The following is a 22748-nucleotide window of genomic DNA, read 5'->3' as shown; positions in this document are numbered from 1 at the left end:
CTCTCGAGCCTGCCCCAATAAATAAATATAATACAAATAAATATTAATATAAATATAAATAAATATAATATAAATAATAAATAATAAATACATAAATATTAATACAATCATCATCATTCCAAGCGGGACTTCCTTGAAATCAACGATTGTTCACAAGAATAACCAGATAAGATCATAAATGTTTCACATCACACACTTCGACACAAAAGCCCATTCATGAAAGAGAAAAACAAAGCGTTATGAACTAACCTATTTTTCATGTACTGTATATACTTCAATGGAACTAAGAATGTGACTTTGACTGGCCTGTTTGTCCCATACCTTCAGCTCCCTGCAGTCCCCAGAATGTAAGTGCTCATTTGGACTGTACATCACGCACAACATCAGTGTGTTGGGAGCAGAGTGAAGGTGCAGTGTTCTACACGGCCATTGCAGAAGGAATGGAAGGAGACAGATACTCGTGCAATGCAACAGCGGCAAACTGTGAGATCCTGGGCCTCCCATGTGGCCAGATGTACGGCATAACTGTGTTAGCAATGGACGGGAAATGCACCAGTTTACCAAGTCAAGCTTTTGAAATTCAAGCAGGTGAAATTATGGTTATCCTTCTATGAAAATAAGCAAAATAGAATCACAAACAAATAGGCATAAATTGATATGGTAAAGCATTTAAAAATGGAGAGCTGTGCAATAAATCTTTGATACAAAATCATTATTCCATCAGTTAGTTTTGTCGGATGTTGACCATCTTGAGTGGCTCTTTTTATGTCATTTCATTCCATAATATTTATACAATCAATATTTTTCAGACATTGTTGTACCATTAGTTTCAAATAAGGTTAAAAATTCCAATTTTTGTTTTATTCCACATTCGGCAGAACCTTGTATCCCACAGAGAGTGGTTGCTCACATCAACTGTGAAAATAACACCATCTCAGTGTTTTGGGATCCCAGCAACGGCTCAGAGTCATACCATGTAACAGCACAAGGAATCAATGGCCATTGGGCCTCCTGCAATACAACAGGCACTGAATGTGAGGTCTCTGATGTGCACTGTGGACTGAACTACTATATAACTGTAGAGGCAATCCGCATGGAGTGTAACAGCTCACAAAGCTCTTCTTTAACAGTTAAAACAGGTAATCCTTGTGAAGTATATAGAATCATATCTATACATTATTTGGAGTGTTGCCTTTGATGTATCCTCAGTCTATACTTATGAATGTTCTCGTTGCAGTACCGTGTGTGCCCCAGAATGTTGACGCTCACATGGACTGTGATGCTGGACATATGTCGGTCTCCTGGGAGTTCAGTGAAGGTGCAATATCATACGTGGCTACTGCAGAAGGGAGCAACGTGCAGCAATGCAGTGCCAATGATACACTGTGTGATATCACCGACCTGTACTGTGGAGAGACCTACACCCTCTCAGTTTATGCGATTGATGACACCTGTGACAGTGCTGAAAGTCCTTCCATCACAAGGAGAACAGGTAAATGCTGAGGTGTTTCCTGAATCATTCATTTCTCCATCAGTCTGAATTCTGTACTTTCTAAAATATTCTTCACCTGAAAATACCTTTAAAGATTTCAGTTATATAAACCACTCCATTAGTTCTCTACAGCGACTGAAATGTAGAAACAGAGAAACATAGAAAGGGGTAGGCCATTCAGCCCTTCGAGCCAGCACCGCCATTCAATATGATCATGGCTGATCATCCAAAATCAGTACCCCGTTCCTGCCTTCTCCCCATATCTCTTGATTCCGTTAGCCCTAAGAGCTAAATCTCTCTTGAAAACATCCAGTGAATTGGCCTCCACTGCCTTCTGTGGCAGAGAATTCCACAATTTCACAACTGTATACCTATGTACAAATGGTCCTATGAAGTCCAGGAAAAGACCAGTTTGCTAAACAAGCCTGATTTGCACTTATATACAAATGATCTTCATCCATTCTTTTTCCTTTTTTTCAGTTTCGTGCATCCCACAGAATCTCGATGTCCAGTTGGACTGTGACACGAACGATGCCTCTGTGCTGTGGAGCCACACTAAAGGTGCCGTGTCTTACTCCGCCACAGCAGAAGGAAGCAATGGGCACGTGACTGCCTGTGAGACAGTCAATACAGAATGTCAAATACCCAGCCTACACTGTGGACAGGTGTATAATGTAACGCTGACAGTACTGGACGGTGGATGTGACAACTCACAAAGCTCCCAGATTGTATTGGACACGCGGGTAGGTCTCTTGTGCAGAACAGACTCATTTAACACGTTGTATTTTTAAACATAATTTGAGCAAAGTTGAGGGACTGAGTTTGTTTTTTGCTCAAGACTCCAACATCCCCACATTGTGTCCCCAATGGTAACTTTATCTGTATGCATATTTAGTTTAACAATCTATTATAGATTATCCAAAATTTGTTTTGGAGGAGGGAACATGGATATTTGATAGCAATTGGGAGAAGTCCTGACTGAAGGCAATTTATAAGATGCAGAATTTCAGGGAAGTCGCTGGTTAAAGTAATTTCAAAAGTGATCTCCACATCAGTTCCTTGCTGGCTGAAGCCACTGTCACCAAAGACAGTGTAGAAGAAGAAACTGGTGCTGCAAAGATGCGCAAATGGCTGTGAGGGAGAAAGGAATGCAGAAATATACAACGACACGCTACAATACGATGGAACTTTAATTATCCCAGGAGGGAAATTGATCTGCCAACAGTCATAAAAACACAAAATACATTAAACATGAAATTAAAGTGACGAGTGGAAAGGATTGGGGATGTATCTTAGTAGAACCAGTCTGTTGCTGAAGGTACTCCTCAGGTTGACCAGTGTGTCATGGCGAGGATGTTCTGCAGTTTGAGGAGCATCCTCCCCTCCTAGATGGATGCTCAATAGTTCAATGGTACTCTATTATCACGTGTACGTAGGTAAAGTGAATTTCTTTTTGCATACATTTCAGTGCCAATCCTACTGTACAATGGGCTCAATCATACTAAGTAGAAGCGTGTAGGGTAGTACACAAGAGTCGCCACGTTTTAGACGCCATCTTGTACACTTCCTGAAGACAGTGATGGTGATCTGCGATAAAGAACAAGAAATGTGCCTTATGCCCCTGTCCCACCTAGGCAACTTTTTTACGCCACTACAGGCAACTAGGCTGTAGCCACATGGTCGCCGGGGTGTCGCCTGTATGGTCGTGAGTTGTCTCTTCAGTCGCCCAAAGAATCGTAGCGTTTTTCTGGTCACCGCTGGATTTTGAAATGTTCAAAACATTTTGGCGACAGTCGGCGACCGTTGACGCCAATGAGCGTAGCTTGACTTTTCCTGACGTAGGTGCTGTCGTATGTTGTCTCCAGGATGACGTAGGTTGTCGCCGGTGCTGACCTACGTCAACCGGCGACAGGTACCGACCGGCCACTGAGTTGCCTTACCTTGCCGTAGCTTGTGCTGGTGGATGTAGGTTGTTGTAGGTGTGGTCGTAGGTGGACGACCTAATGGGTCGCCAGTTGTCGGTAGCTTGCCGTAGCTTGACGTCGACTAGGTGGTAGGTTGTTGTAGACATTGTCGTAGGGGGGGTCCAGTTGCCGGTTTCTCGGCGACCTGCTACGAACAGTCGCCGGCAGTCACCGAAAAAAACACCTAAGTGGGACAGGCCCTTTATGCAGTATAGAAATAAGAAACGGTAAACAAGGAGTGTTTTCTGAAGTAGGACGGAGTGAAATCATGGGAGGAATTGAAATAACGTGATTCAGGGCAGTCATTTACATAACAGCTGTTATGGACTCGGAAATTCATGGAGAGTGATGAGTTTTGAAGGGCAATGTTTAGTTTAGGGCAGCACAGTGACAAAGTGGTAGAGTTGCTGCCTTACAGCACCGTAGACTGTAACACAGAGAGGCTTGATCCTGACTACTGATACTAGCTGTAAGGAGTTTGTACGCTTTCTACGTGTGCTCCGGTTTCCTAACATACTACAAAGACTTGTAAGGTTTGTAAGTTAATTGGCTTTGGTAAATTGTAAAATTGTGTCTAGTGTGTGGGGTAGTGTTCGTGTACTGAGTGATCGCTGATCAGCGTGTACTTGGTGGGCCGAAGGGCCTGTTTCTACGCTGAATGTCTAAAGTCTTTAGTTTAGAGATACAGCATGGGAACAGGCCCTTCGTTCCACTGAGTTCACGCTGACCATCGATCACCTGTTCACACTGATTCTAGGTTCTCCCACTATTCTCATGCACTCCTTCAACACTAGGGGCAATTTACAGGTGCCAATTACCTAACCCGCACGTCTTTGGGATGTGGGAGGAAACCGGAGCACCCAGGGGAAACCCACGCAGCCACAAGGAGAAGGTGCAAACTCCACATAGACAGCACCCGAGGTCAGGATCGAACCAAGGTCTCCGGCTCTATGAGGCTCTACTGTGTGTGCCACTGTGCCACTCGATATGTTCTGAGTAGGATTATGTATAAACATTGTAAGCTATGTTTCTGAGATGGAGATTCATTGAAAAGGAAGGATGATAAGAAGTGTGTGTGATAATGCGTGGAATTGCACTCTGCTCTCGGACATAGTAAGTAAGGTAGGGATATTGCTTGAAAAAGGGTTCTGCTTAAAAATAATTGTTTGATTGCAAAGTATTTTCATTGAAGCAGGCATGTTCAGTATTCATAGCGTGAGTAACTCTATAAATGAAAATGGAGAGATGAACCAAAAAGGAATTTCAGTTTCAGGCCTCAAGGCCCTTCCTATCGACACTTCTTGCTCTGGGATAAGAGCAGCTTTCTACTGAGGCCCATCTTCCATATATTATCTTCAGTAATGCACTCGAGCAACTGTTTTTCAATCTTTTGAAGATGGAGTAGGTCCAGGAAAATGTGCCCTACAATGCATAGAAATTTGATATAAATGCTCATTTAGAGATTACAAAAGTTGGTGAGAGTTATTTAAAAAAGTAGTAATCTTTGCAAAATTAGCAAGTTGGACAGTTAAAAAATAGTCCTTTTTCCTGTCACCAGAATGAGTAGAATTCTAAGATGTGAGCTGAAACTGTAACTACATTCAGATTCAGATTCAGATTCAGGTTCAATTTTAATTGTCATTGTCAGTGTACAGTACAGAGACAACGAAATGCATTTAGCATCTCCCTGGAAGAGCGACATAGCAAATGATTTGAATAAATAATAATAAGTGTCCGGAGGGGGGGTGGTGATTGGCAGTCACCGAGGTACGTTGTGGAGTAGAGTGACAACCGCCGGGAAGAAGCTGTTCCTCGACCTGCGGGTTCGGCAACGGAGAGACCTGTAGCGCCTCCCGGATGGTAGGAGGGTAAACAGTCCATGGTTGGGGTGAGAGCAGTCCTTGGCGATGCTGAGCGCCCTCCGCAGACAGCGCTTGCTTTGGACAGACTCAATGGAGGGGAGCGAGGAATCAGTGATGCGTTGGGCAATTTTCACCACCCTCTGCAATGCCTTCCGGTCGGAGACAGAGCAGTTGCCATACCATACTGTGATGCAGTTGGTAAGGATGCACTCGATGGTGCAGCGGTAGAAGTTCACCAGGATCTGAGGAGACGGACCTTCTTCAGTCTCCTCAGGAAGAAGAGACGCTGGTGAGCCTACTTGATCAGAGTAGAGGTATTGTGGGTCCAAGAGAGGTCATCGGAGATGTTGACTCCCAGGAACCTGAAGCTAGAAACACGTTCCACCTCCATCCCGTTAATGTGGATGGGGGTGTGCGTGCCGCCTCTGGACTTCCTGAAGTCTACAATGAGCTCCTTGGTCTTCTTGGAGTTAAGGGCCAGGTTGTTGTCAGCGCACCATGCTGCTAAGTGCTGGACCTCCTCCCTGTACGCCAACTCATCGTTGTTGCTGATGAGGCCAATCACCGTTGTATCATCTGCATACTTGATGATGGTGTTAGTACCATGTACAGGTGTGCAGTCATAGGTGAAGAGGGAGTAGAGGAGGGGGCTCAGCACACAGCCCTGTGGAACGCCGGTGTTCAGGGTGAGGGTTGAAGAGGTGTGCTTGTCTAACCTCACAGACTGGGATCTGTTGGTTAGAAAGTCCAGTATCCAATTGCAGAGGGAGGGGTCGATGCCCAGGTTACCGAGTTTGGTGATCAGTTTTGATGGTATAATGGTGTTGAATGCTGAGCTGTAATCGATGAACAGCATTCTTACGTAAGTGCACGGTAAACAGAGGGTATCAATATTGAAATGCTCTGTTATAAAAATCCAGACGACCAGTCAAATATGTGATGGTGCTTTATTCCTTGAAAGAAGCTGTAAAAATGAATTCAAGATGAAGTATATTCCTTGCACTGTAACAGCCAGTTTGTTGTTTCTGTACTTTTCAGCACCTTGTGCACCAGAGGACATCTCCACCAGTCTGAACTGTGACACCAAGAGTACATCAGTGGCCTGGGAGGAGAGTGATGGGGCGATGTGGTACATTACAACAGCAGAAGGACAAGATGGACACATTTCACTGTGTAACACAACGGGGACAAGCTGTGAATTCATGGACCTGCACTGTAGTCAAACGTACTCACTAACTGTAATAGCGATGGACAGTTACTGTCAGAGTGTAAACACTTCCGTCTTTGAAGCTGAAACAGGTATAAAACCTTTTTTTTTTAAACTCTGATGGGAGGAAATGGTTTTCCTGCTCCAGTGGAAAAAATGTTTTCTGTCATTTGAAACAGGCCCTTCGTCCCACCGAAGTCCATGCCAACCAGCGATCCCCGCACATTAACACACTAGATACAATTTACACTTATATCAAGCCAATTTGCCTACAAACCTGTATGTCTTTGGTGTGTGGGAGGAAAGCGAACAACTCGGAGAAAACCCACGCAGTCACGGGGAGAACGTACGAATTCTGTACAGACATCACCCGCAGTAGGGATTGAACCCGAGTTTCTGGCCCTGCCAGAGCTGTAAGGCAGCAACTCTACCTCTGCGCCACCGTGCCGCCCTTTTGTATTGGGAAAGTTAAAATCCCCCACTACGACTACTTTATTTGCCTCACAGCTGCCTACAATATCTTGGCATATTTGCTCCTCCAATTCCCACTCCGACTGTTTGGAGGCCTGTAGTACACTCCCAACAAGGTGCTCATCCCCTTTTTATTTCTTAGCTGCACCCATACAGGAACAAGTTGCACAGGTTCAAGGTGAGAGGGCAACATTTTAATAGGAACCTGAGAGGTAACAGAGGGATGTGGTGGAAACCCTCTGCCAGAGATAATATTTGGGGCAGGTATGATAACAAAACTTAAAACATTTGGAGAAGAAAAAGGAAGCAAATGTAAGGTTTAGAAAGGTAGAATCAGACCGGGCCTTAAAATTAGAAGGGCACCTAGAAGGGGCAAAAGAGGCCATGATCTTGGGGCACAAATCCATAGCTCATTGAACATGGCCATACAAGTACATAGAGCGCTAAAGAAGGTATGTGATATGCTTGGGTTACACAAAAAAGCTGGAGAAACTCAGCGGATGCAGCAGCATCTATGGAGCGAAGGAAATAGGCAATGTTTCGGGCCGAAACCCTTCTTCAGACGTCTGAAGAAGGGTTTCGGCCCGAAACGTTGCCTATTTCCTTCGCTCCATAGATGCTGCTGCACCCGCTGAGTTTCTCCAGCTTTTTTGTGTAACCTTCTATTCTCCAGCATCTGCAGTTCCCTCTTAAAAACTATGTGATATGCTTGCCTTCATTGGTCGAGGTATTGTGAATAAGAGTCAGGATGTCATGATGCAGCATTAGAAGACTTGGTTAGGCCACATTTGGAATATTGCATGCTGTTCTGTTAACCCCATTACAGGAAGGACTTGGTGGCTTTGGAAAGGGAGCAGAGGTTCACTAGAATGTGACCTGGATTACTGGGTATTAGCTAGAGGGAGAAGTTGGACAGACTTGGATCATTTTCTCTGGATGGCCGAAGGTGCGGAGAGACCTCATTGAAGTATATAGAATTATTAGAGGCATAGAGTAGGCACCAGAACCAGAATCTTTTTCCCTGGGTCAAAAAATCAAATGGTAGAGCAAATAGTTTAGTTTAGTTTTTAATTTAGAGAAACAGTGTGGAAAGAGGCCCATCGCGATGCACACCGAGATGAGGATTTACTCGAGTTTGGAAGGCAATGCGATAATTAGGGCCAGACAGTCGGACGAGGTATTTCCAATGTTTCACCTCCTCCAACCTCCTCTACTGCATCCGGTGTTTCCCGATGTGGCCTCCTGTACATCGGTGAGACGAAGTGTAGACTCGTCTTGCATAACGCTTGTGTTCAGTCCACCAGGGCCTACTGGATCTACCGCTTGCTAACCATTTTAACACCTCTTCCTATTCCCATACTGACGTTTCTGTCCTGGGTCTCCTCCATTACCAGAGTGTGGCCTTATGCAAACTGGAGGAGCATCACCTCGTATTCCACTTGGATAGTTTACAACCCAACAATACGAACATTGAATTATCCAAATTTACATAGAAAATAGGTGCAGGAGTAGGCCATTCGGCCCTTCAAGCCTGCACCGCCATTCAATATGATCATGGCTGATCATCCAACTCAGTATCCCGTACCTGCCTTCTCTCCATACTCCCTGGTCCCTTTAGCCACAAGGGCCACATCTAACTCCCTCTTAAATATAGCCAATGAACTGGCCTCAACTACATTCTGTGGCAGAGAATTCCAGAGATTCACCACTCTCTGTGTAAAAAATGTTTTTCTCATCTCAGTCCTAAAAGATTTCCCCTATGGATAAACTGTGACCCCTTGTTCTGGACTTCCCCAACATCGGGAACAATCTTCCTGCATCTAACTTGTCAAACCCCTTAAGAATTTTGTAAGTTTCCATAAGATCCCCCCTCAACCTTCTAAATTCTAGCGAGTACAAGCCAAGTCTATCCCGTCTTTCTTCATATGAAAGTCCTGACATCCCAGGAATCAGTCTGGTGAACCTTCGCTGTACTCCCTCTATAGCAAGAATGTCCTACCTCAAATTAGGAGACCAAAACCGTACACAATACTCCAGGTGTGGTTTCACCAAGACCCTGTACAACTGCAGTAGAACCTCTCTGCTACTATACGCAAATCCTTTTGCTATGAATGCTAACATACCATTCGCTTTCTTCACTGCCTGCTGCACCTGCATGCCTACCTTCAATGACTGGTGTACTATGACACCCAGGTCCCGTTGCATCTCCCCTTTTCCTAATTAGGTAACTGCAAGCCGCCTTCCCCCTTCTTCCCCCAAACCCTTTTCTTCCCCCCCCCCCCCCCCCCTCTGTTTCCCTACCTGGACTCGCATCTACTACTCTCCTTCCCCCCCTCCCCTTCTACCTACATTTCTTCCTCTAGCTTCACAATTCATACCTTCAATCAATCCTTATGTCTCACAGCTGTCTTTTCATCTCTGGCCTTTGTCCGCCATCTGCCTTTCAACCCAACCCCCCCCCCCCCCCCCCTCTCCCCTCCCCTCCCCCCCTTCCCCCCCTCACCTCTGTTCACCTATTGATTGTTAGGCCTTGCCCTGTCCCTCCACCTCCACAATCAGTCTGAAGAAGGGTACCGACTCGTAACGTCACTTCTGTATGTTCTCCAGAGATGAGAGATGCTGCTGAGTTACTCCAGCACTCCGTGTCTCTTTTAGCTTAGATGGGGAACGGTCAGAATTGACCAGTTGGGTTCTTGGCCATTTTTCCGTCTGTATGATGCTGTGATGACTTGCTTATTTTTCTTCCTCTCCGCGTACTTTGTCCCCTCAGAACGTACAAGTTGATTGCCCCACCGTCTCTGCCTTTGTAACTTTGGAGACAAATAAAAGTGTATTTTCTGTGCCGTAGATCAAAGAATACAATTGAGTCTGAAGAAGGGTCTCGATCTGAAATATCACCCATTCCTTCCATCCAGAGATGCTGCCTGTCCCGCTGACTTACTCCAGCATTTTGTGTCTATCTTCGGTGTAAACCATACCCACTACACTTGAAATGCCTTACTGTTTGTGTGTCTTGTAGAAATATGTTTTGTTTGTATGGCTGTAGAAACAGAGTTTCGTTTGAGCCTCATTGAGGTTCAAATGACAATGAATAAATATTGTATTGTATTGCATTGTACTATAATTAATTAATGATCCGTTTCTCTTTCTTCCTCTCCAAGCCCCTTGTCCCCCTCAGAACGTACAAGCTGATAGTGTTGGCGTCACTGCCTCTGTAGCATGGGAGATGAGTAATCTCACAGTGTGGTACACTGCAACAGCGGAGGGCAGCGATGGACACACGGCCACTTGTACCACGTCCGACACAAACTGTCTAATCCCAGATCTTCACTGCAGCCAAACGTACAGCATCTCCGTCCTCGCATTTGGTGAAACCTGCAGCAGTCTCCAAAGCTCACGTTCTGAAATTTATACAGGTAATAAAGAAGGAAAGAATACCTCTTCATATAACACATTTAATCTTTGAAGGATATCTTGAGACACTTCACAATGCAGAGATTGTTTCCTATTTGGTAACTCTGGAACAAGCTAAACTGTTCAACACTATGAGGTCTCATAAAACACTAATCTGTGTGGAGAGGGCAGTAAGGTAGCAACCCTGAAGTGAGGCAACTACCAACAATTCTTTAGCAATGCTACCTACCAGCACATCAAGCATGCAAGACATGGCAAACAGCATGGCTCCCACTCCTTCAACCTGTGTGTTGCAAATGCCAAATCACCAAATGACGCAGGGTGGAGAAGAGATAAAACTGAATTCTGTGATGTTGTTCAGGCCTATGAGGCAATGTCATGTTAGTGCAGAGAGAGGCCCTTGTTTTACAGATGCCCACTGCTTTTGCCAGTGACTCCGCTGGCTCAAAATCGATCCAATATTTGGATATGTTTACTTCAAGGAGTATCTGATCTTCAAGGAGTATCTGATCTTCAAACATGCAGGCATAGATCCACTGCACCAAGCAACTTGATTGGAAATGGCAAGTTTGTTGTCTTGGAATAATCAGTCATCAGCATGAAACACTGGTGGTCTGAGAAACAGTGGCAGGGTTTTAGTGGTATACGGGATTTCAGTTACTGTAATGATTTCATCCCTGGTACTGCAACTTTCTTCAATCCCTGTATTTTTTTAGCAATTCCCTCTGATGCGATCAGAGTCTTCCTATTCCTGTCAGACATCATTGATCAAGATACAACACTCGTAGAAATCAGTGGGACACCTTGGATTTAAATTCAATGCTGAACTTAGGGCATAATTTCTTTGTATCTAATGTGGTTGGATTGAGTAGATGTATGTGAATATCATGGTAGCTCCTGAAGCTACTTGAACTTTGAGAGATGCTGGCAAGCAATATCTGTGCCCTTGGATTTTAATGTTAATATTTCCTTTCCTGCAGCACCTTGTGCCCCAGATGAAATTGTTGCCAATGTGGATTGTACCTCCAATAAAGTGGTGGTATCGTGGGGTAGGAATAATGGGGCGATCTCGTACGATGTAACAGCTGAAGGAAGTGATGGGCACACACACTCAGACAACACCACAGACACGCGCTATGAAATGCTGGATTTACACTGTGGACAATCCTATAACATAACCGTAACAACTCTGAGTTACAGCCGGCACGGCATTTCAAGCATTTCTGTACAGATACAAACAGGTAAATAATATCCATCAAGGAATCATTTCGATTTTTAGGCAATTAATACAGACAGCAAGAGAATTGATATTAACTTGTATTTTCTGAATAGCACCCTGCATTCCTGAGAATCTCACGGCTGAGCTGAATTGTGAATTGAATACAATATCTTTCTGGTGGGATGAAGCTGACGGAGCAAAGTTGTACACGGTGACTGTTCGAGACAGTCAAAGAGAAACAGCTTCATTCAACACAAGTGATACAAGGGCTCAAACCCACGAGCTGCAGTGTGGTGAATATTATACAATCTCTGTTCTAGCAACAGATGATATCTGCAGGAGACCCCAGACAGCAGTGGTCAATGTACATGCAGGTAAAACTTTTGAAAGAGTCATCAACTGAAGTATGAGGTTTCATTAGCAATATTCAAATAAGTTGCTTTTTCATATTATTAAACGTTCTTTTGCCACATATGAATGCTGCAGATTAATTTTATAATACTTTATTGCCTTAAAAATATTTATCTAATTCTCTCGAAAAACTTGCCATAGAATTTTCTTCAACTTCCATTCACGGCCTTACCTCATGCTTATGATGTAAAGATTCAACTAGTCCAACTTCACATCCACTTCATTGCCATTTTTCAAATGTATCCATTCTCTGGTTGTCATACAAGAAGAAATGTACCTTATTAGTTTAATTTAGTTAGTTTGGAGATACTTCATGGAAACAGGCCCTTCACCCCACCAAGTCCACACCAACCACAGATCCCCCATTTGCACTAGTTCCATGTTATTCCACTACGCATTAGGGACAATTTATAGAGGCTTTTTAACCAACAAACCCAAATGTCTTTATTCAAGCAAAATCATTCAAATGCATTCCACTTGACTTTCACTGTCCTACGGAGAACCATATTTTCCTCTCCAGCATCTCCATAGAACTGAATTCCCTCACCCTGGATATTACTTCAGTAACTTCTGCATCTTCTCCTGGACCTTGTAAACCTTCTTTAATGTTGAAATGGATACAACACTCCAATTATGGCAGATCCTGTAATTTATGTAGATTCACTATCTTCTTTGCTTTTATATTCCAAATTCCTCTATTATTGAATTATTCTTCATATTTTATTTCTGATAGTTATTGACTTTTCATAACTTCATTCATCTATTTCTTTACTCACTTACGGTTGGTCCGACTGCCTGCCATCCAATTTAACTCTCAATTTTATTTCCAGTCGCTTGTGATCCTCATAATGTCAAAGCACAACTGGACTGCAACGTCAATACAGCATTGGTAATGTGGGACTACACTAAAGGAGCACTGTGGTACACTGCCGTTGCGGAAGGTGCTGATGGGAACAATGTCTCATGCAGCACATCAGAAACATCCTGTAGAACACCCACGTTACTCTGTGGCCAGTTATATTCTGTACATGTTGTAGCATCGGACAGGACTTGTAACCACTCTGTGAGTTTATCAACTGAAATTCAGACAGGTAACTCATTATTTCATGGCATGCTATCCAGAAGTATAAGAGTTTATCATTTACATGCACCCTTATGTTACTTCAATATGTTGACAGAGCATGTGTTTAAGAAGGAACTGCAGATGCTGGAAAATCGAAGGTACACAAAAAAGGTGGAGAAACTCAGCGGGTGCAGCAGCATCTATGGAGTGAAGGAAATAGGCAACGTTTCGTGTCTGAAGAAGGGTTTCGGCTTGAAACGTTGCCAATTTCCTTCGCTCCATAGATGCTGCTGCACCCGCTGAGTTTCTCCAGCTTTTTTGTGTACCGTTGACAGAGCATGATGGTGGTTAAATTGCTGAATTTGATATTTGGAGGCGTATCCACTGATTTTGGAGATACAGTAGGTTTGAATTTCACAGAAACAGCTTGGGAATTCAGTTTAGTTAAAGGTGCAAGTGGACGTGATCCACCGAGTCCATGCTGACCAACAAGCACCCGTGCACTAGTTCTATCTTACACACTAGGGACAATTTACAAAAGCCAATGCACAAGAAACATGCACGTATTTGGAGTGTGGGAGGAAACCAGAGCACCTGGAGAAAGCCCACATGGTCAAAGGGAGAACATACAAACTTCGTACCGACAGCATTTGTAGTCAGGATCAAACCTGGGTCTCTGGCGCTGTAAGGCCGCAACTCTACAGCACTGAACTTAAATTCAAGTTCAAGATTTTAGAGTCCATTATAAAGGATGATGTTTGAGTCCTAAGAAACACTTTATAAAATAGGCCAGTCAGCATGGTTTTGTGACAGGCTGATCATGCTCAATGAAACTGTTGGAATTCTTTGAGGCAGTAACCAACAGGACAAAGGAGAGTCAGTGGATATTGTTTACCTGGATTTTCAGAAAGCCTTTGATAAGATGCCACACTTGAGACTGCTAAAGAAGATGAGAGCCCATGGTATTGGAGGGATATATACTCGTGTGGATAGCAGGAGGGATATATACCCATGTGGACGGCAGAAGGCAAAGAGTGGCAATATCATGTCCTCCAAGTCAAGTCAAGTCAAGTCAAGTTTATTTGTCACATACACATACGAGATGTGCAGTGAAATGAAAGTGACAATGCTCGTGGGCTTTTGTGCAAAAGACAAACAACCAAACAAACTATAAACACAATCATAACACACATATTCTTTTACATAATAAATAATGGAAGGAAAAACGTTCAGTAGAGTTAGTCCCTGGTGAGATAGGCGTTTACAGTCCGAACGGCCACTGGGAAGAAACTCCTTCTCAACCTCTCCGTTCTCACCGCATGGCAACGGAGGCGCCAGAGATGCCCCTGGCCTTCCCTGAGTTACTCCAGCATTTGTGTTCAAGTGTAAGAAGGAATTGCAGCTGCTGGTTTAAACCGAAGGTAGACACAAAAAGCTGGAGTAACTCAGCAGGACAGGCAGCATCTCTGGAGCAAAGGAATGGGTGATATTTCATGTCAAGAAGGGTCTGAAGAAAGGTCTCGACCCAAATCATCACTCTTTCCTTCGCTTCAGAAATGCTGATTGTCCCATTGAGTTACTCCAGCTTTTTGTGTCTATCTGTGTGTTTAATTGTTGAACAACCAGCACATCAAGGCCACTCATTAGCTGTATGCCGTCAATCCTTATTGTAAATGTTGCCTCACAGTAATCCATATTGTATCTGGCACATGTCTGCCGAATTGACCAGATTAATTCTGTCTTCATGGAATCTGTAACAATTTTCATTACACAAGGCTGACAGGATTGTGGCTGAGGCAATGTTTCCCTTTGTTGATGTATCGGGAATTTGCATATTTTTCTTGGAATAAGGAATATGGAGTAAGCCATTCACTACTGAGATGAAAATCAATTCTTCACCCGACGGATTTGGGAACTTTAAAATACTCTGAGAAGAGTTGGAATCTCTGATGCCACAAATACTTCGTCCAGGCTATTAGAAAGAACTATGTATAACATTTTCTTTCAATTTGAAATTGCATGTTCTAATTTGTGAATTTAAGTATAAGACCGATAATCATTATCCAGTTTTTTAAATATTTCTTCAGCTCCCTGCAGTCCCCAGAATGTAAGTGCTTATTTGGACTGTACAGCACGCACAACATCAGTGTGTTGGGAGCAGAGTGAAGGTGTAGTGTTCTACACGGCCATGGCAGAAGGAATGGAAGGAGACATATACTCGTGCAACACAACTGAAGCAAACTGTGATATCCTGGGCCTCCCATGTGGCCAGTGGTACAATGTAACTGTGTTAGCAATGGACGAGAATTGCACCAGTTTACCAAGTTCAGCTGTAGAAATTCAAACAGGTAAAATTACTTTTTAATTATGTGAAAACCGGAAAATAACCAATCGTCAGGAATGATTTAAATTATTTTAAAATGCATATTAATAATCATGATAACTACTACTAATTATCTGTTCTAATTGTGATGTAAATATACGTAGCCAAAACGTAGCCATAATTGAAGTTTGGGATCCAAGATGCAATATGGAGATTCTACAGCATTACGTTCGTGATGTTGAGGTTGTGAGAGCTAACAGATTATTGCTGTTATGTTCATATGTTTTTCCCTTGGCAAAATGTAGTGAAAGTACTCACAGTCTAATTAAGATTAGCATGGGTACGAGTTCCTTGTAATAAACAAGTAGAAATGACAGTACGTTGTCTTATTTGCTGCTAGTCCCCAAATTTCTACCTCAAATACATTCACTTCACCTCATTGCTCAAGTTAGCTGGTCCATTCCTCCGCAGTTTGTTGTAAGATTTAATATTGTGTAACTTTGAGCAATAGAACTGCAATATTAAATCCACAATTGTTTATGGATTCTTTTTCGATGTTTTCTCAACTATTCAGAACCTTGTATCCCACAAAATATGGTTGCTCACATCAACTGTGAAAACAACACCGTATCAGTGTTTTGGGATCCCAGCAATGGCTCAGAGTCATACCATGTAACAGCACAAGGAATCAATGGCCATTGGGCCTCCTGCAATACAACAGGCACTGAATGTGAGGTCTCTGATGTGCACTGTGGACTGAACTACTATATAACTGTAGAGGCAATCCGCATGGAGTGTAACAGCTCACAAAGCTCTGCTTTAACAGTTAAAACAGGTAATTTGTGTGATATATAGAATCATATCTATAATTTCTATACATTATTTGGAGGGTTGTCTTTGATCTATCCTCAGTCTATACTTATGAATGTTCTCGTTGCAGTACCGTGTGTGCCCCAGAATGTTGACGCTCACATGGACTGTGATGCTGGACATATGTCGGTCTCCTGGGAGTTCAGTGAAGGTGCAATATCATACGTGGCTACTGCAGAAGGGAGCAACGTGCAGCAATGCAGTGCCAATGATACACTGTGTGATATCACCGACCTGCACTGTGGAGAGACCTACACCCTCTCAGTTTATGCGATTGATGACACTTGCGACAGTGTTGAAAGTCCTTCCGTCAGAATGAGAACAGGTAACTGCAGAGCAGTACAATCTCCTGAATCACTCGTTTCTCTATCAGATTACTAACATCAAATTCTGCACTGGCTAAAACACTGTTCTTCTAAAACTACATTCGCTTGAAGATAAGACACTCCGTAAGTCCACGGCAATAATAGGAATAAACAGATAAATATCAGGAAAAGATTCCTTGACTGACCAAGTCCACCAAACGCTGATGAAATAATGCTCTTCATCTCTTTGTTTTTTCAGCCTCGTGCATCCCACAGAATGTCCATGTCCAGTTGGACTGTGACACAAACGATGCCTCAGTGCTGTGGAGCCACACTAAAGGTGCAGTGTCTTACTCTACCACAGCAGAAGGAAGTGATGGGCACACAGTTTCCTGTGTGACGGATAATAGGGAATGTCCGATAACTAATCTACAATGTGGACAGGGGTACAATGTAACTGTGACAGCACGGGACGGTGTGTGTGACAACTCACAAAGCCCTCAGTTTGTATTCCACACTGGTAAGTCTCTTGTCTGGAATGGATAGACTTAATATTAAGACAACATATTCCCAGTAGTAATTTGAGCAAAAGACTAACTGCTGGTGGAGCTGAATGGGTCAGGCAGCATCTGTGGATGGAAAAGACTCGACAATGTTTCAGGAGGTCTGTCCATTTCCTTCCAGTTTTGAAGAAGGGTCCCAACCCAAAGTGTGTCGCCTGTTCATTTCTCATCACAAATGTTTCCTGACCTACTGAGTACCTTCAGCAGTTTGTTTTTTGCTCAAAATTTGTACCCCAAATGATAACTTTATCTACATGCATAGGAAGGGATTTTATTTATTGAACAAACCCTAAAGTTTATATGCTATAAACGTTATTCTAAAGTAACATTTATAATGTTACTAGACTAAGTGGGACCCGCTCGGTTCCATGTTCACACGGGAGGGCTGGTCCCCCGATGCAGTATGGGTACTGTGGGCTGAAAGGACTGGTTAATATGGACATTGTGTGCCAAATGGATTCTTGAGATGGCAGCTCAGTCACTCAAGCCTGATGTGCTGGCAGCTCACTAATGGCTGGTGGACTAACAGTTGACTCATGGCCATTCTTTGAAATTCCACTTCAAGCAGGGTGTAAGGCAACCAAATTCAAATGCAGATTTCTACCATTTCAAGCAGGGTGCAAGGCCACCAAATTCAGGTGCAGTTTCCGACCATTTCAAGCAGGTTGCAAGGCCACCAAATTCAAGTGCAGTTTCATGCCACTTCAAGCAGGGTGCAAGGCCACCAAATGCTAGTGCAGTTTCATGCCATTTCAAGCAGGGTGCAAGGCCACCAAATGCTAGTGCAGTTTCATGCCATTTCAAGCAGGGTGCAAGCCAACCACATTCAAATACAGTTTCATACCATTTCAATCAGGGTGAAACCACCATAAAACCACTATAAAACCACACAAAACACCACACTCACAGTTCAGTAGACATTCAGTGTGTTCAGTTGATTCACAGCTCAGACAGTCGTGACCTCCCTCTCCCCCATCTTGCAGAGATTGAGCCACACCCACACTTATGGGCTTTATTATTCCTCTCTCTCCAACTGGAAGGGGCATGGTTGACAGTAGAGAGATTCTCAAAAAAATGTTTTAACACTAACACCACTTTTATCTTTAATTGATGGGAAGAATCCTCTGCACCTGATGAGTGGTGAGGAACTGAGTAAGATGGTCAAAAATCACAGCTGTAAGTGGTAGCATTTTATCTAAAATCAATATTTGTGCAAACAGGAAGTTGTCAAGTTTCCACCAACAACAGCCATTTTTTTTGCAGTGCAGCCTTTCAAAGCAGTTACCACCACCAACAACAGCCATTTTTTTTCCAGTGCAGCCATTTAAAAGTAATTACCACCACCACCAGCCATTTGTAATTACCACCACCACCACCACCACAACAGTCAATAGACATTTTTTACAGGCATTTTTGAACTAATAGAGCCACTTTCTGCAAGCATTTTAGAACCAAAAGACAAATTCTGCAAGCATTTTAGAACCAATAGAGACACTTTATGGAACCATTTTAGAACCAATAGAGACACTTTATGGAACCATTTTAGAACCAATAGAGACACTTTTTGCAAGCATTTTAGAACCAATAGAGCCACTTTTTGCAAGCATTTTAGAACCAAAAGAAACACTTTGGCAAGCATTTTAGAACCAATAGACACTTTTACAAACATTTTCGAACCAATAAACACTTTTAGCAAGCATTTTCGAGCCAATACACTTTTTGCAAGCATGTTAGAACCAAAAGAGATACTTTTTGCAAGCATTTTAGAACTAATAGACACCCTTTTTACAAGCATGTTAGAACCAATAGACACTTTTAAAGCGGTTACCTCCACCAACAACAGCCATTTTTCTTTTTGCAATGCAGCCTTTCAAAGCAGATACCACCACCAACAGCCATTTATTTTCCAGTGCAGCCATTTAAAAGCAGTTACCTCCACCAACAACAGCCATTTTATTTGTAGTGCAGCCTTTCAAAGCAGTTACCACCACAACAACAGCAAATAGACATTTTACAGGCATTTTAGAACCAATAGACAGTTTTTGCAAGCCTTAGAACCAATAGAGACACTTTTTGCAAGCATTTTCGAAACAATAGACACTTTTTGCAACCATTTTCGAAACAATAGACACTTTTTGCAAGCATTTTAGAACCACATTAAGGGCACTCACAGTTGAATAGGCATGTGTTCAGTGTTATTCACAGCTCAGAGAGACATGACCCTCAGGCTTCCTCCATCTTGCAGAGACTGAGTGAGGCAAACCACATCTGGGGTTTATAGTCCCTCCCCCCTCCCACCAGCAGGGGCAGCAGAGAGAATGGCAATTTAAAAAAAAACATTAATTTCTCTCTGATTTTTCATCGATGGGAAAAATCCTCCGGAGAGGGGTGGGCTCTGAGCGAGGTGGCCAAAATGATGGCCGTAGTTGGCGGCGTTCTCGCGGAAATCGCAGCACACTGGGCCAAAAGCGGTCAAGATCAGACTTTTAGTAATATATAGATAAAGTAACATTGAGTATTAGAATGTTATAAAGTAACATTGAGTACAGGAGCCTGAAGACTGTAACGACCAGGTTCAGGAATAGCTACTTCCCCACAGTCATCAGGCTATTAAACTTGGCTTGGACAATACTCTGAACATTAATAGCCCATTATCTGTTATTTGCACTTGATCAGTTTATTTATTCATCTGTGTATATATTTATATAATGGTATATGGGCACACTGATCTGTTTTGTAGTCAATGCCTACTATGTTCTGTTGTGCTGAAGCAAAGCAAGAATGCCATTGTCCATCAGGGTCAAATGACAATAAACTCTCTTGAATCTCTTGAATCTTGAAGCTTGAATCTAAATACATTCCGTCCCTTATCACGGCCAGTTTGCGGTTTCTGTACTTTTCAGCACCTTGTGCACCAGAGGACATCTCCACCAGTCTGAACTGTGACACCAAGAGTACATCAGTGGCCTGGGAGGAGAGTGATGGGGCGATGTGGTACATTACAACAGCAGAAGGACAAGATGGACACATTTCACTGTGTAACACAACGGGAACAAGCTGTCATTTCATGGACCTGCACTGTAGTCAAACGTACTCACTAACTGTAACAGCGATGGACAGTTACTGCCAGAGTGTAAACACCTCCGTTTATGAAACTGAAACAGGTAAAACAGTAATTTTTGAAAATTCTGACAGGAGGAAGTTACAACATCTGCAGGTGATTTGATTTTCAGTGATTGCCAGTGGTCTTGGTGTCCTGGATAATGGGGAATCTCCTTAAATTTAGAGTTAGTTTCATTTACTTAAATTTAGGTTAGTTTACATTAGTTTATTTTAGTTTACTTTAGAGATACAGAATAGAAACAGGCCCTTCGGCACATACTGACTATCGATCAACTGTTCACATTAGTTCTATGTCATCCAACTTTTCCATCCACTACCTACATACTACAGCCAATTTATTGCAGAGGCCTATTAACCTGAGTCCCACATGTTTTTATTATGTAGGCGGAAACCGGAGCACTCAGGGAAAACCCCATGCTGTCACAGGAAGAACATGCAAACTCCACACAAACAATTCCTGAGGTCGGGATGGAACCCAAGTCTCTGGCGCTGTGAGGCAGCAGCTCTACCAGGGTCCACTTTCCTCAAAACTTTAGTACTTTTTCAAATTCCTTTAAAATGTTCCTGCCTCAGCTACTTCCTCCAGTAGCTCATTCCATTACCCACCACCTTTGTGTGAAACGGTTCCCTTCAGATTCCTATTAACTCTTCCCCCTCTCATTTAAACCACTTGACTATCCTACCCTTGGAAAAAGATTCTGTGTATTTAACCTATCTATCCGCCTCCCCTCCTGATATTATACACCCCTAAAACATCACCCCCTCAGCCACTTGTGCTCCAAAGAATAAAGTCCTAAACTGCACAACATGTCATGTTCATAAATTCTAGGAGCAGAATTAGACCATTCGGCCCATCATGTCTCCCCCGCTGGTCAATCATGGCAGATCTATCAGATGTTAGACTCACTGGCCTATAGTTCCCAGGCTTTTCCCTGCAGCCCTTCTCAAATAGAGGCACAACATTTGCCACCATCCTGTCTTCCGGCACCTCGCTCGTATTTAATGATGACTCATAAATCTCAGCCAGGGCACCTGCAAATTTCCTCTCTAGCTTACCACAGTGTCCACGGATATATCTGATCAGCCCCGGGAGATTTGTCCACCTTTACACTTGTTAAGATCTTCAAATTCCACGACCGTAACATTGACTGTCAAAACACTTCCATTCACTGCCCCAATTTCTCCAATTCTAATGTCTTTCTCCATGTTCAAAACAGAGGAGAAATACTCATTGAGGACCTTGCCCATCTCATGTTGCTCCACACAGAGTTGATCGCTTTGATTCCTGATGGGCCCCATTCACTATCTGGTAACACGTTTCCCCCAAAAGTACTTCTAATACCTCTTGTGATTATCCTTCACCTAATCTGCCAGAGCTATCTCCTATCCTCATTTTGCCTTCCTGATTTTGCTGCCTTTTGTAGCATTCTCGAAACTCAGTTCCCGAAACTCCTCCAGGGTACACTTACTTTGTTTTGAGGCTAGATTAATTAAAATGATCATAAATCTGAACGATAGATATTTATGAATCCAAATGTAAAGAGAAATTCATCCAAGACACAGGTAACATTCATATATAAACTGGTATAGTTTATAAATATAGACAACATCCACCTAGATCACGGAGCTGAGTTCCTGCTCCTGCCCAATATCCTGCATTCGCCACTGAAATGCCACAGTGTTATCACTGATTCATGATCTGTATAGGAAGGAACTGCAGATGCTGGTTTAAACCAAAGATAGACACAAAAAGCTGGAGTAACTCAGCAGGACAGGCAGCATCTCTGGAGAGAAGGAATGGGTGACGTTTCGGGTCGAGACTCTTCTTCAGACCATTCATGATCTCTTGTTTCTCTTTCTTCCTCTCCAAGCCCCTTGTCCCCCTCAGAACGTACATGCTGATAGTGTTGCCGTCACTGCCTTTGTAACATGGGAGATGAGTAATCTCACGGTGTGGTACACTGCAACAGCAGAGGGCAGCGATGGACACACGGCCACTTGTACCACGTCCGACACAAACTGTCTAATCCCAGATCTTCACTGCAGCCAAACGTACAGCATCTCCGTCCTCGCATTTGGTGAAACCTGCAGCAGTCTCCAAGGCTCCAGTTATGAAATTTATACAGGTAACACAGAAAGAGAGCGTATCTTCAGTAATATCATTCTTCTTTGAAGGATAGCTTGAGATACTGCACAAATGAGCGATTGTGTCTGAAGTGTGGTTACTATAGCAGTTATAGTAAACTGTGCAGCTCAGTTCAATACTCTGAGGTCTCATAAGCAGCTATTGAATTGTCTTTTGTCGCTGTGAGATAGAAGCACTCCCACTAATCCACTGTGCAGCCCCTGCATATATCTGCATTAAACTCTGTTAGCCATTCCTCAGCCCACTTGTCCAGCTGATCACGAGCATGTTGTAATTGTTGACAACCATCACTATCTACGATACCAGCCTCTTTAG

The 22748-nt window shown here is 43.1% G+C and overlaps 1 protein-coding gene and 1 long non-coding RNA gene across 2 annotated transcripts; both read left to right on the top strand.

Moving 5' to 3' along the window:
- Positions 1 to 1240: 1240 nt before the first annotated feature.
- Positions 1241 to 22698, top strand: LOC129701255 (fibronectin type III domain-containing protein 7-like). The gene is made up of 4 exons (XM_055642388.1): positions 1241 to 1492; positions 16861 to 17121; positions 20068 to 20328; positions 22159 to 22698. The coding sequence occupies exons 1-4, from the start codon at positions 1270 to 1272 to the stop codon at positions 22458 to 22460; spliced, it is 1047 nt and encodes a 348-aa protein (XP_055498363.1). The 5' UTR covers positions 1241 to 1269; the 3' UTR covers positions 22461 to 22698.
- Positions 6205 to 13342, top strand: LOC129701256 (uncharacterized). Its single transcript, XR_008724172.1, has 4 exons — positions 6205 to 6617; positions 10158 to 11651; positions 11743 to 12003; positions 12871 to 13342. It is a non-coding gene; the product is annotated as an uncharacterized LOC129701256 (long non-coding RNA).
- Positions 22699 to 22748: the final 50 nt, after the last annotated feature.

The sequence above is a fragment of the Leucoraja erinacea genome, chromosome 10 (assembly GCF_028641065.1).
Source record: "Leucoraja erinacea ecotype New England chromosome 10, Leri_hhj_1, whole genome shotgun sequence".
NCBI classification, from domain to species: domain Eukaryota; kingdom Metazoa; phylum Chordata; class Chondrichthyes; order Rajiformes; family Rajidae; genus Leucoraja; species Leucoraja erinaceus.
This window is presented reverse-complemented; position numbering and strand designations above follow the sequence as displayed.

Excerpts from the sequence above, each read along its gene's own strand:
- LOC129701255 (XM_055642388.1), top strand. The coding sequence starts at position 1,270 with ATGGACTGTGATGCTGGACATATGTCGGTCTCCTGGGAGTTCAGTGAA. Across the intron at positions 1,493-16,860 it reads TTCCATCACAAGGAGAACAG|CCTCGTGCATCCCACAGAAT; the intron begins GTAAATGCTGAG and ends TTGTTTTTTCAG. Across the intron at positions 20,329-22,158 it reads CGTTTATGAAACTGAAACAG|CCCCTTGTCCCCCTCAGAAC; the intron begins GTAAAACAGTAA and ends TTCCTCTCCAAG.